Source organism: Diceros bicornis, chromosome 3 (genome assembly GCF_020826845.1).
Source record: "Diceros bicornis minor isolate mBicDic1 chromosome 3, mDicBic1.mat.cur, whole genome shotgun sequence".
Taxonomy (NCBI): domain Eukaryota; kingdom Metazoa; phylum Chordata; class Mammalia; order Perissodactyla; family Rhinocerotidae; genus Diceros; species Diceros bicornis.
Window position 1 is genome coordinate 28,572,787 of NC_080742.1, and position 15,094 is coordinate 28,587,880.

At 36.6% G+C, this 15,094-nt stretch overlaps 1 protein-coding gene across 4 annotated transcripts in view; it reads left to right on the plus strand.

The window, feature by feature from the left end:
• CDK14 (cyclin dependent kinase 14) overlaps positions 1–15,094 on the plus strand; it is a 537,486-nt gene that overhangs the window by 213,513 nt on the left and 308,879 nt on the right. For all 4 annotated transcript variants that reach the window (XM_058525247.1, XM_058525237.1, XM_058525217.1 and 1 more), the window contains one exon: positions 14,741–14,835. In XM_058525247.1, coding sequence (XP_058381230.1) covers positions 14,741–14,835 — 95 coding nt within the window. The remainder of the gene's footprint in view (positions 1–14,740; positions 14,836–15,094) is intronic.

The following is a 15,094-nucleotide window of genomic DNA, read 5'->3' on the forward strand; positions in this document are numbered from 1 at the left end:
TTTTCCCAAGGCTGTTATATACGAATGGAGGAGGGGCAAGCAGAACCTTATTTCTCATTACCTTCTTTCCCTCCAAGACTCCATTAGAAGATTTTTTGTGGGGGTCAGGGAGAAGGTAGCAAGGATACTTGTTTATTTTTGGTTCAACTGCTTTATCCTACTTAGGGAAGAAGGGCTGGTAATTGCACTTATCAAAACATTTCTCTAGGCAGGTCATACCAAGCAATATGGAGCTATTCTTGGATGTTTGTCTACTCCATAGCTAGCCTACACATACTGTGATTTTTGCTTGTACTGCTAGAGGAGTAAAATCTTAAAAGTCTTACAGCACTTGCTGTGCCTTTCCACATCTTCCTAGGTTAGCTAATCACAAACAGATTGCAGGTATTCAATAAATGTTAGGTGAATGTTCGTTAAAAAGATACCTGCCTAAGAAGAGAGTAGAGTTCAAAGGGATTTTGAAAATATTTTTTCATTATATTTTTTTAGGTACATTTATGATACAAAATAATAGATGATCTAGATAAAAAACATTAAACTAAATAATGAGTATAAGATAAAAAGTAAACTACCACTCCACCCACACTTCATCCCCTGAGCCCAGTGTCATTCCTCACAGGTTACCACTGTTCATAGCTTCTGGAGTATGTCCACCCCCTCCCACTTCCCTTTTAAATACATACTGCTTTCAACTCGATGTTTTTTTCCCACTAAATATATCTTAGACATGTTTTGATATTAGTACATGTAATAGAACTACTGCATTCTTTTTAATGGCTACATAATTTTTTTGTTATATGAATGTGCATGTTTTATTTAACCAGAACACAGTGAATGGGCAGTTTAGATTATTTCAAATTTTTCACTATTTATAAAGAACGTTGAAGAGAATATTCTTATTAATGTGTCTTTGCTTATTTCTATGCCTATAAACTCCCAGGAGACATGTTGGTTCAAGGGCTATGACAAATATTTTAATTTTTGATAGATGTTGACCAATCTCCCCTCCTATGTCAATAACATCTGGCTTCAAACAGTGTGTGAGTGTATTTATTTCTTTACATCCTTGTCAATATTAAATATTATTTGGATTAATTTGCTCTGAGTTTCATGCTTTAGGTTTCCTCTCAGATGATTGTCCTCCCCCTTCAGTCCTTCTGTTGTGTGTTGTGGGGTAGGATCTGTCAGGCCATCATAAGCATTGCCTGTATTTTTCTGACTTAAAACTCTGCAGTTACAGTAGAAGGATGGCATAATGGTTTGGGAATCAGAGTCCTGGCTCTTGGCCCAGCTTGGCCATTGGCTCTCTGTTGCTACCTTGAATAAGTTAATTTTGTTCCTTTATTTCTCATTTCCCTAGAGTGTAAATATCAGACATTTAATGTCTACCTGACATTTTTTCTAAGTCTCTGAGAATGAATTGGAGAAACAGGGCTAGAGAGAGAAAGCGACATATCAAATTGTATGACTTTTGACAATCTCTCTGGGCCACGTATTCTTATCTGAAAAAGTGCATCAGTTGAACTAAATGCTCTCCAAGGTCTGTTTAGATCTGTCAGTCAATGAATCTATATTCAGAGTGACATGGGAAAAAAACTCCTGTGCTAGTTACCCTAAGGGGTTCCTGTTTTACCTAGTGTGTCTCACTGGGGCTTTGAGATAAACAATTTGAAATGGTTGTAATTTAATTTCTCTTTATTCTTCTTTGGTAGGAATTGTGATCTTCCTGTAATAACATCTTCCCTGTTCTTCTTCTAGTCCCCTTTCCTACTCTTGTTTGTCGGTTTGTGGGGCTCAGAACCCTTGGCTACTTCCAGTTTCCCCATAATTGTTACTTTAGCTTATACAATCAAAGTGATGTTGGACTTTAAACATGACACTGAAGTATTAATTCAGAGATCACAAACTTAGAGGTCCATCCAATAACAGGCTCTACTAGCCTCTGCCACTCTGGGAGATGAGGAGGGTGAGGAACCGTAGCAGTGATGTCTTGTAAAAGGGGCCGGTTGTGTAGTTCCACCCACACAACTTTTACCCACATCTGGTTTTTCTAGAAAAGCCAAAGTTGTGTATCTTATGTGAAATCCTATGATTTTTAAATACGTAATAAAATTTCTGAAACATTGCACAGGCCAAACAAACCAAGTCTGTGGGTTGGATTTGACTCTGCTGTAAACCCGCGTATGAGTTAGAACATCTTCTTGCTTTTCTCATTGATACTGCATTATTGTTTATGAGCTTGTCTCATCCTGGGTAAAACGTTAGGATGTAATTTTCATTTCTAACATGAGCTTTTAGAAATAAATTATAGTTTCAGACAAATCTTTTCCCATCTTTCCATAATCTGAAATATGAATGGAAATAAAATAATGCCTTTTTAGTTATTACATTAGTATATAGCATTTCACTTGCCTATGATAGGAAAACTCCTAATGACATCCTATAGGATGTTTCTTTGCTTCTTTTTAAAATTTAGTGAGATATATGGCTTCAATGTGTCAGTTATTACAAAAATGAGAATGGACTTATTTTGATCAACATATCCAAGCTGAACAAAACACATTGTAATAAGATAGCTAATCTACAGCAGAATGTAATACTAGGGACTGTGCTGCTTGTGGTGATTGACAGAAGATCATTTAAGGATTTTATTTTTCCTATTCATGCATGCATTATTCAACCAGTACTTAATAGGCATCTTCTATAAGCTTAGCACTGAATTGAGTGCTATGAGCATAGCAAGGGTAAGAGCAAATAACGAGTAAGTGGGGGATACAGACAGGTGGGGATAGGTCATCAGGTCATTATAACACCAGAACAGGACAACTCAAAGTGCTTGAGGGACTGATAGAAAATGCTCCTAACTTGAGCCTTGGGGGCCAGCAGAGACTTCCAAAGAAAATGATATCTACATTAAGATCTGAAGAGATGGTAGGAATTGGTGGGGCTCAGAGGCTAGGGGAGAAGGAACAGAAGGGACACCATCCCAGAGGTCTGAGAGGACATGGTGAGTTGGAGATCTGTAAGAAGCTCCCTATGGCTGAAGATCAGAGTGTGGGAGCTGAGGGAATAGCTCCATCAAAAGCGCTATGTGCAGATCCTTGTAAGTCCTGTTCAGCAGCTGTTGAAAGATTTTAAGAAGAGAAGTGACTTGATCAGATAAAGGCAATTTTAAAAAGCCGATTTGAACAGCAGTTTCGCCTTTAGCTCTCTTCTTTACTCATTATTATTTTTTAAACCTCTTTAGTCCAGATGGTGATGCTGCAAGTGAACGGTTGCACAGATATATCTGATATATCTGATGTCCTTCTAGTCTTCTTAGCTTCAGGTTTTTCTGCCCTCAACACCTGGAAAGATAGGAAGATAAAGGGAAAGCATGATCACAGCAAAACTCTAGGAATGAAGACAAGAAAACCAAGACAAAGAGAGAAGCACACAATGCTTATTTTGATGACAGAAACAGAATTGTACTGTATCAGGAGTCAGGAGGCCAGGGTTTGAGACCTATGGCCAAACTTCCGTATATTTTCGTTTCCTCAATTGTCAAATGAAGGGTTGGATGAGATGTTCTTGGAGGTGACTCTCAGCTTTACAGTTCTATGAGGACTGTTTCAGCTGTGCATGATGAGTCAATCACCCTTTGTATAAGTCAAATCATAGATGCATTTAATGCACTAAGATTTTATGTATATATGTATGTATGTGTGTGTGTGTATAATGTATATAAAACAAGATGAAATTTTATTAGGAAAGGAAATGTGGGTCAATGGGAGGTAGAATACATTTGAGAAAATGGTGGTAATGCTCATAACAGGTGGATGTTTGCCGTAGTTCTCATGAGCTGCCTTCTTACATGGAAAGGCAGGTTGTATGAGCAGGAGCTGTTGTCAGTACCAGTCACAAGTGTACCTTGCAGAGACACTAAGAAAAGCCCCTCCACGGTCACAATGTTTGAGGCTCAAAGTGTTAGGAGTCAAACACTTTCCTACCTAGATGAATGTGATCAAATTAACCTTCCCCCAATTTCCCTGGTTGGCAGTAGTGGACATAGAGGTGCAAAATTTCTGGAAAATTTGAGACCATAGTAGAGAAACTTATTTTTTCCCCTATTGTCATTTTCTTGAATGGCTATTTTTTGTCGTTGTTTGTTTTTTAAACTACCATAACAATCTGAAGGTGCTTTTCTGATTTAGAAACATAAAATATATAACATACAGCTTGTTTTTTACTTTACTCATAGAGTTATCATAGTAGATAAGTATTTTATCTGAAGCAATTGTATAACATGCATGAAATCTAGCACTTCTAAGGTGTTACCAGTTTCTGACAAGTAGACGATGACTTTAAAGAAGATAATAAGAGACTCTAATAAAAATTGTAAAAGTTATTGTTACTATATTTGTATTGAAGGGGCTTCTCTAGTGTCGAGGAGATTTACGAAGTCCTTATTTTCAGAACAGGTCGGGAGGAGCCTCTCCCCAAACTCATTAAATAACATTTTGCCCATGTAACCTTACATGAACAAGTTTACTTTTTATCATCATAGACTTCTGAACACTGAAAAGCGGAGATAAGTCACTCTGCCCTTTATAGGTATATTTGTTTTCCTACCTTGCTTTTGTGTATTTCCAAGAATAGAATGGTCTCCTTCAAATGCAGTAGCTGGAAGAATGTGAAGCAGAAGAGAAATGAGAGCACTTGGAGACTGGGGCTTGCCAGTCCTGCCACCGCACGGTTGGAAGGCAATCTCTGACTGAATCCTTAATTGCTTTTCTTAGATTAAATATCTTATAAAACTCCTGAACATTTGAGTGGTGCTAGAGTGGGCCAATGATTGTGTCATTAGCAATTGAGCGTCACCGGACACTGAGAGGAAGAAAGAACACTGGTGGGAGAGGAGCAAATTGGGACGCAGTGTATTAGTGACCTTCCCAGAAGTGACAGGTCTGGGATTAACTTGGGTTCCTACCAGGGCCCTCACTGATTAGAGACAGCGTGAAGGATCTCAAGGCCTTGTCCAGGCTTCTGGACAGTTTATTGAGTTTTGTCATGGGGAGATAGGACTCAAGGTGATTGACTGCCTGAAGGGTGGCTGGTGCTATGAGAAACACAGGGCTCCGGGACTGTGCACTTTCCACTGAACTACGCTGTACTTTGTCATTTTTATAGCTTTGATTTTGTAATTCAGTCAAATGAAGTAGTGGTATGTTAGAAACTTTAATTCAGGGGATTTTCAAGGGTGAGAATTAACCCTGACCAAAATTTGTATTCGTTTTTTATAGTCTTTCACTTCTCTTCCTTCTGTGCTCCTAATCTGACTACAGTATCTCCAGACCTGCTGCTTATATCTGTTTACCAAAGCACTGGTTCTGATACGGTGCTTATTGCAAATGTTTTACATAAAACCTTACTCTTTCACAGATTTTAGAAATTGTTATGAGGTTGAAAAGGCCATGTAATCATGATCTTATCAACATTTTATTCATATTGAAAAACTTTTTGAGCTGACATTTTTTGGGTTTTTGAACTGAACAGAAAAAAACCACACATATCAAAATACCATCAGATTTTCAGAGTAAAGAATTCTCTCTGCCTTCTAGCCCAAGACTTTATATCTTTCAGTGGAATCTGTCTCAATGGCTGTGTGTGTGTCTGTGTGTGTGTGTATGAGAGAGAGAGACAGAGATAGATACTTGAGATAGATGAACTAAGTGATTGACTTGCTGTTTCTATTGATTTGCTTGTGAAGCAGTAAGTAGAAATGTAAGTTCATAAACACACACACACAGACTTAACATAATACCCATTCCTCCATATCAAAACCATAAAAGTGATTTTCAAACTTTAGGATGCATATGTGTTGAATAGAAAGCTGAGTCGAAATGTAGAATATAAGCTTCATGGGGACAAGAGTTTTGTCTGCATTTCCCCTACTCCTAGTGATTGACATATAATAGACGTTAAATAAATATTTGTTGGCTGATTCTTGGGTCGCATCCCCATTGATTTGGATTTGGTAGGTTTGGGATAGGACCTAATGAATTTGCATTGATTTCAGGCACACCAGTTGCCCTTGATGTCAGTGGCTGAAGGATCACACTCTGAGAAGCACCTCATGGTGGGCTGTGGCTGTGATGACGTGAAGAGCCTACTTCCTGACAATGGGGAGTGGAGTCTCCTGTGTCTGGAAATACGCTGCAAAATTACCTTGCCTTGTGGAGGAATTTGACAGTACTCCACCACTTGACTGGCTTTTTGCCAAGTTGTGTGTCCTATATGCAGGCCCCTAGGCGCTGAGACTTGTAGCCATGGCAAAAAAAATATTTTCTGGCTTTAGATTTATCTTTATTTTTGTAAAAAAATACAATTGTAGTTATTCATATACTTTCATGTAAGGAGAGATTGATTTAAGTGTAGTCAAACAGCGATAGCTATTATGCTATACGTGTTTATTCTCCTTAAGCAGAAGACATAAAGGGCTTGGTGCCAAACCACATCTTTTTTTTCATTGCATTCTTTGGAGTATTCTTACTGACTGTACATATAACCCACATGTAATAAGGTGCAGAATAGTTCAAACAAAGCACACTGCCTAACAGCTTTTAAACCTAGTTTTTATAGCCAGACAAAGAACAACTCTTCTGTTATCAAATCTTTCAATGATCCTCAGCCGCTAAGTTGTCTCTTTTCTGCCTGAAGACAGTACATGGAGCATAACTACCACTATCCCACCCCTGTTGCTTAACAAGATTTATTTCTGCAGAAGTTACTAGCAAGATGTTTTTATTTGAAAAGAACCACGTGTCTAGCATTCTGGTACTACCTGCATATGCATGGCTCTTTCCAGGGACAAATAACAAGATTAGCTAGAGCATGGAAAGACAGCTGGTGGGTCATTTACAGGTTCAATTGGGAGTATATCAGAGACAATAAAACTAGGAATCTTTCACAGTGAGTAAATTAATCTTACTACAGGGAAGTAGTAGATTTAGGAAGTAGTAGATTTCTTATTTAAACAAGAAACAGTTTCAACATTTTGTATTAACATGTGATATGAGAGCAAATTAGAGGCTGATACAGGGCCTGGAGTGTTCCAGGATAGGAAAAGAGACCCTTTTAATGCAAGGATTTGCCCCAATACCCTAGCAAGGAAGGATTAGTGTGAAGAACACAGTGCAGTTATAATGATTCATTATTGTTAGTTGTACTGTAGTTCTGTATTAATTGTGTAGTTAAATAACTGTATGCCTTTTAGTTTGTAGTGGTATTTCAGTTCTCTTTAGCCAATCTGTTTGTAATAAAGAACTTCTCCAGATATCTCTTTTTTATTATAAAAGTAATATATCTTTATCATAAACAATTCAAATGATATAGGAAGGTATATGTAGAAAATTAAATTGTTTCTCTATTCCTCTCCTCAGTCATAACCATAGTTTGATGAATAGATTCTTCCTAACTTTTTTTTTTTCTATGCAGAGCCAGTTCTTGGGCATTTGGCGGCAGATTAACTGGTTTGAATATTAACAGTGGTAGGAGTAACAATGCATTTGTGAAAAAGTTAAAACTGCTTTGAACCAGGTAAACTCTATTAGGTTGAACCATGGGAAGTTACTGTGTTAGTAGGTCAAAAATGTCAAATATTGGCAGTTTCATGTGGTTAAGCTACACTCTTAGAGGAATTTGCTCTTTGAAGTGATTTAATACACAGTCGATGTGGTCATGTGAGATTCCACTGTGGAAATAGCTCCCAGCTGACTGCTCTTTGCCAGTGGTCAAGTGGTGAATAAACAGGTATTGATGGCATGGGGCAGTGGTTGAGGCTGTAATTTCCAATAACACATTTACAGTCTGTGACATTGGGGAAAAAAAAAAAGGAGAGGAGCAAAGCAGGAGGAATACCCAATGGGACTGAATTTTTTGACTTTTTGATGGGTAGAAAACCATTTATATGATATTTATAATTTCTACCCTGTTGTATTATCTTTCCACATTTGGACAACATCTGGTGAGCAACAAACATCACACATTTCTAAATCCTGAATGTGATTTTAGCTAAATTAAATTTACATGACATCACGTTTGTTTTAACCTTGTGTTTTCAGTTAACTATGACCTCTTTCCCAATAACATAGAGTTCACTCTTTGTATGTATGTGTATATAAAGCATAAAAAGCAAAAGTAGAGTCAGAGATGCAATTTCATTTTTTAACCACATTCTTTCACTTTTTCATTTATTAGTTTATGCTTGTGTGTGTGTGTGTATCATATTAGATATCATTAAGGGGAAGGTCCAGAACTAAGCAGAACCGCAGCATTTCTCTTAGTATGTAGCTGAAGTAGGTGACACACCTTACAGAACGGTGCGCAAGTTAACCTGGAGTTGTCTGCCAGGTCTCAGGGTACACGCATGTTCTTTTCTCTGTCTAGACCATCTACTCATCACAGACACAGTTAAACAAGCAATCTTGTCTTTTCTCTACATGTATTTTTTTTTGGTTGTTCCCCCTCAAGATTTTCCTATTCAGAATATTTTAGCTATGAAAATATTCAGAACCCACTGGCAAGTAAACGAGATAGAACCTCTCGTTGAAAGTAAGTAATTTTACCATTTCCAGTATAAAGTGAATTTCAGCAGCCTTAGAGCTGTCTAGCTGTGGACTGGAGGAAAAAGTTCTTGTTGGTTGTGGTTGTAGCTTGAGATATGGTTGGCTCCTTGAGTTTAATGGGTAGTAATTTTTGTCATTTAGAAAAGTCAGATAGCAGCCCCCGCCAGTCCACCCCACTGAAAAAGAACGCATAAAAAGATGAGAGGAAAATGTGAATGCACTGTTTCTTTCCAGAGGCTAAAGGGGGAGTGAGCAAGGATGGGTTGTGTTTATTTATGATCTCTCCTCTCCTGGTAGGATGTCAAATAATGACCTAGAAAACTATCTCAAATATTAAAGAGGGATTTTGTTTGTCTTTCTTTTTTAACGTTGCTTTTTAAAATAACCACTACAGTTGGAATCTGATAAAATGAACATACTTTGAATTTTTCTGTTAACTCAAAATTTATTTTAATCATGATGAGATTGGAGTGTAGGTGAAATTTATCTCTTCCAAGTCAGAGTGGAAACTTAAGATGTTTACTCTTAAAGTGGGAGGTCAAGGTTTCAATATGGCCAATGAGTGGATATCTGAATCCTGCTACCAAACTAAGGGGCGACTCTCTGTGTCCTTCTGTCCTACTGGGACTTTGTCAGAGGCACAGTTGTCTTTATAAACAACAATGTTTTCCTGTTTTTGTATTGTTTCCACATCATAGCTCCAAAACTATTAGAATTTTCACCCTCAACCCTAATTACAAGGGTAATTTACATCATGTACAATTGTACCTTTTCAAATCTCACTGGTGAAATAAATTTAAAATGTTGCCATATGTTTACTTAAAATTTGTGGGGAAACCAAGCGTGCTGGAATTACTAATGCTAGTGTTACAGGATTTGTTTAGTGTGTAAACGCTGAGAAAATAACGTGGTATATTTGTGATGTTATTAGGATTACATGGAGTATTATTTTGACAGTATTTGTCTTGAAAAGCGAAACATACTGGCTCTAGAACCTGTAGGTGTTAATCACTGGACTGACTTGGCAGCCCAGGAGCCTCACTTGCCTTGATAACGGCAGGAATTACAGTATCTGGCACCTTGCTGGGAGCAGTGGCTGCTGTGTTGGCAGCCTCCGAGATAGTCAGGTCTGTCACGTACCCTGTTGTTGGTAGATATCATAGATGGTTTTCTGCTCTTCAATGCCATTTTTCTGTTATCAGCTTTGAAATTAGTGCTCTATCTTTTTCCAAATATGAATTCATTATGTTAATCTCAAAAGAAAGAGGGCTTGCATTCAGATACAGATATTGGTACTTATTTAACTGGTAGTGTGTTTTTAAAGTGTGTATAAATGTATTTAGAAATCTAAAATCTGTAATAATTGAGACTTATTAGAATGAAATGTGGAGGCTTTGAGTCTTCATGTAGAAATGGTCAAAATATATAAAAAATGACATGGTTTTTTCTATAATATTAGTCACCATCAAGAAAAAATATTTTTTCCCAAGATGAATGATGGCAGGGATTTGATTTTACTGAAATTGTAGGGAAAATGCAAGGGGACATGATGGGTGTGAAGAGATTACTTTGAGAAATGAGAAACAATTTAGGTGTAGGTGGTGAGAGAAGAAAGATGGCAATGGGAAAAAGTGAAAAAAAAAAATATTCCAAGGCAAAGGATCCTCAGGGAAGGAGATTCTCTGTGAAGTGTAAACTTTGGTACCTTTTTGGAGTTGTTACTGATAAGGATGGATCATCACTGAATTGACAAACTGAGGGGATAACTTGAAAAATGAAATTGGACAAAATTACAAATGATATTATGTAATATATTTCCAAAGCTTGCCTCACGAAGCCAGGCTCCTATCATACAACATGATATTCATTAGGTCCTTACTTCATTCACCTACACACATGGGCTAGGTGTGAAGTACCGTACCTGCCATCATTTTCAAACACCCTGTCGTGGTTTGAAATACTGATCTCTGTGTCCTTTTTAAAATGAGCAAATGTGAAGTTGGTCTTCAGATTAATATCTGAAAGCTAGCTATTTAATAAAGCTTTAATTGTTTAAGGCTGCTGGGCTAGTTGAATAATTAAAATAAGGAAGATTGTAAATTATTGGAATTAACAATACTAATCTCTACCATAAGTCTATGTAATGGTTGTTTCTTCAAAGTTCATGTGCTGTCATTTTGTTGTAATTCTTGTCATTATTTTCTCATGTGTGCTAATTTACAAAGCTCAGGTAAAATAAATCTGTAGATATTATTATTCTAAGGTTCTTAGCATATAAAACTAACTTGCCCATGGCAGACACATTGTGAGGCGAAAGAGAAGGCCTCCCCACAGTAGTTAGCTTAGTCTTTTCTGGCCTTGCTGATTCAGTTTAGAGGGAACACACTTCTTGTTGTCTTTTGGTGTTGGAACCAACCACACCAAGTAATCTTCAGTCTGAATGGCCTTATTTAGACCAATTATGTGTTTATTAAAGTTTATCTTGGGATTAAGGATTTAGTATATTGTCCTGAAACAGATTTGCCTGGGAAAGACAATGGAGATTCATAGCAATAAAAATAACTCTAATAACAGGAGCTCATATTCACTGAGGTCATACCAGAACTTAGCAGTCTACAAGCTTTATCTCTGCCTTTTCTGGGAACTGGCCAGTACAGCCTCTTTTGCATGGTGATTGTGTATCTAAAATACCGTTTTGAGTGAAATATTAAATAATCTAGATTTGCTTTTTCTTTTAGTGTGCTAAAACATGGTTGTATCTCTTTATTTTAATTTTTTTTAAATAGACTATTTTTTAAAGCAGTTTTAGGTTCACCGGAAAATGGAGTGGCAAGTACAGAGTTCTCGTATACTCCCTGCCCTCTACTCCCCAAGCCTCCCCCACTATCAGCATCTCTCACCAGAGTGGCACATTTGTTACAGCTGATGAACCTACACTGACACATCATTATCACCCAAATTCCATAGTTTACTTAGGGTTTACACTTGGTGTTGTAAAATCTCTTTTTAAAGATGTGGTCTTGCAGTATAATTATCAAGGCTTCAGGGTTTGTCCAGGGCCGCTCATGCCAGTAACTAGGTTCTGAATAAATACTTGATGAATAAAAGAATGGTTACAAGTTCTTAACAGAACTCATGCAAAACATTTTTCTTTTTTCTCTTCAGCTTGTATACCAAAAACCAAAATTGAAAACACAGTGTTACTAAAATAAATAATAATGACAGTAGAAGCTTCTGTTCTTTAAGTATTCTATCTGAATAGTGATTGATGTAGGGGGAAATAATTCTATTTATTTCTGGTCTCACTGACAGAGGAAGAAGAGTTTATCCTTAAATTAATGCTTGTGCTTATAGTATATAAAATGCTCATGTGTTTATTTTGATTATTTGATAAAATGGGTTAATTGTATGGTACATTATTTTTTACGTATTTTTTCCATTTTTCATGGTTCTTTTATTCTTACACAAAGTTAGAAAGATGTAAGACTAAATCTACTTATTATTTAATTAATAAGTAATACCTTGTAAATATGTTCATGTCTTTTTACCCTGCGATTCCATTTTTCACAATTTATTATAGGGAGATAATCCTGAAGAAATATTTTTTAAAAAGCCCAATTATGTCCTTTATGATATTATTTATAAAAAGTGAAATCTTAATCTCATTTTTTTTTTTTTTTTGAGATGAGCAGTGTCACAATGAGTCTGATTATGGTGGGTGAGGTTGTCTCATTCTTTTTTTAACTGAAGGACAGAAGCCTTGTATGGGTAGGAAATGGAATTTAAGAGGTAGAACCAGCTGTTCCTTGCCCAGATCTTGAAATTGCCAACATTGTTAGCTGGTCTTCTCTGGGTTTTTGGAGGGGTAGATATCAAGGGGCCCTGTGTTGAAAATGAGTGTCATCTGTCACCAGACTGAGATCTGGGGGCTAGTGCTGGTCTCATAGTAAAAGGAAGATAGATCAAACTTAAGAAGAGTGCCAGGTGACAGCAGGCCCTTTTCTGAGCAGGGAATCAGTATATGTATACGTATTTCCCCCTGCTGAGGAAACTAAATGAATGCCGTTCAATAAATTTATTGAGTTGCTACTTGATATAGGACAAGAGGTTTGAAGGATAATGAATGGTGGCTGCCTGATCTTGAATCTTCCCACTCACACACCTCCAAAAGTCATAAATCCAGCAGAGAGAGCAAATAAAAGCACACGTGACCCATATCTTCGAGAGCATTAGGAGACAGCAACAAGCCTGTGGTTACAGAGAGTGGCACAGGGGAAGCTTAAGAGAGGTTTAAGAGGCTATGAAAAAGAGTAGAGGGGCATGGAGGACTTAGACAAAGCACAGACAAAATCACTCCAGAAGGAGAAAGCTGGGACGCCATGTAGTTCACAGCACTGACTGCAGGAAAGGAGATGAGAAATGAGTGGGGCTGGAACTGGCAGCTGTTGGAAAGTGTTGCTTCTGGGAGAGATTCAGATATATAGGGAAAGGATGGTACCCCTTGAAGACGTGACAATGAAAGTAAAGAAGGCAAGAAAAGGCAGAAATTAAGGATCTTATAGAAATGAAAAAGAAACAAGACACCCCAACCTTCTCCCTTTTTCATACCAGCACTATCCATAAAAACTGTACAGAAAAGGGAAGAACTGATAGAAGAGAGGACTCTCAAAATAAGAACTCAGTTTATTGAATGAATAGGAATAGAACAGTAGCCCACATCTATACAAAACTGCTGTAAAATATCAGAAAATGTGAATCAATGCATTTCAGCTGATAAAAACGCTTTTCAAAAAAATCAACCATAAAATTAAAGAAAACTTTACACAACATTATAATCTAAATTTAATTTTCTCATTCAGACTCTTGAGTATATGAAACAAAAACAACCACCTTGAGTGGAAATACAAAAAGCTAAGAAGAGAAATGGACAAAAACCAAAATGAAATGAAATGAGAGTTAATTGAACTCCTGAGAAATATAGAAGAAAAGATAAAATCAAATCAGAAATGACTAAATTACAAGGTGCCCAAGGGAAAAGAGATTCAAATGACAGATGACCCAATATATTAATATTTACATTAAATGTAAATGGTCTAAATATCAGTTAAAAGTGAGAGATTGGGAGAATGGATTAAAAAAACATATGACCCATCGATATGCTGTCTATAAGAAGCTCACTTCAAATATAATGATATTGGTAGGCTAAAAGAAAAAAGAGGTAAAAAGATACACCATGTAAACACTAATCAAAAGCAGGCTGGAGTGGCTATATTAATATCAGACAAAACAAACTTTAGATCAAAGAAAATTACCAGGGACAAAGAGAGACATTATATATTGATAAAGGGGCCAGCTCACAAAGACAACATAGCAATCCGTAAGTGTATATACAGTTGTGCACTGCATTATGAGGTTTTGGTCAACAACGGTGGTCCCATACTACACACCATATAACCTATGTATGTAGTAGGCTATGCCATCTAGTTTTGTATAGGTACACTCTATGATGTTTGCACAATGACAAAATCGCCTAATGACGCATTTCTCAGAATGTATCCCAGTCGTTAAGCAACTCATAACTGTACAGTAAACAACAGGGCTTCAAAATACACAAAGCAAAAACTGACAGAATTCAAATGAGAAATTGACAAATTCCCAATTACAGCTGGGGATGTCAACACCTCTCTTTTAGTCATTGATAAAACCACTATTCCGAAAATCAGCAAGTATGTAGAAGAACTCAAGGACACCATCAACCAACAATATCTAATTAACATTTATAGAACTCTTCATTCAACATCAGCAGAATATATATTACATACATATGACACATATACCAAGATAAACCATATCCTAGGTAATAAAACAAACCTTAACAAATGTAAAAGAATTGAAATCATGTGAAGTATGTTCTCTGGCCATAATAAGTAGAGATTAATAACAATTAACAGGTGAAATAATTGGGGATAGCGTAATCTAAATGAAAACTTTGCTCCTCTGCCCTTGATGCTGAATTATTATTGGCTTGGAAAATAGATATATTTCATCAGAGAATGTGTCAAAAAATGATAATGAAACATATCAGTTGGTTGTTACTCATGATAAATTGTCTCTTTGTCCACTTTATTATACAGCTTCTCTGTTAAAAGGACTAAAACATGCTAACATAGTGCTGCTTCATGACATCATCCACACCAAGGAGACCCTGACACTTGTCTTTGAATATGTGGTGAGTAAAATAAGAATTCAGATTTTATAAATATGAATAAATTCTTATAGTATTATCATAGCGTTTCATTTTTAGGTTGTTATACTGAAGTGAGTATTTTGTGTGAGAACATGGACTTATAATTTTGTATAATTTTGAATGATATCTATCTTAAAGAAAAATCTAGAAAAATGTTAAGTTGACTATTCATCAGATATATTATCTATTTATAACCTATTTGTTACTAGGGTACACTGTAATTTTTAGATTTATCAAGTAG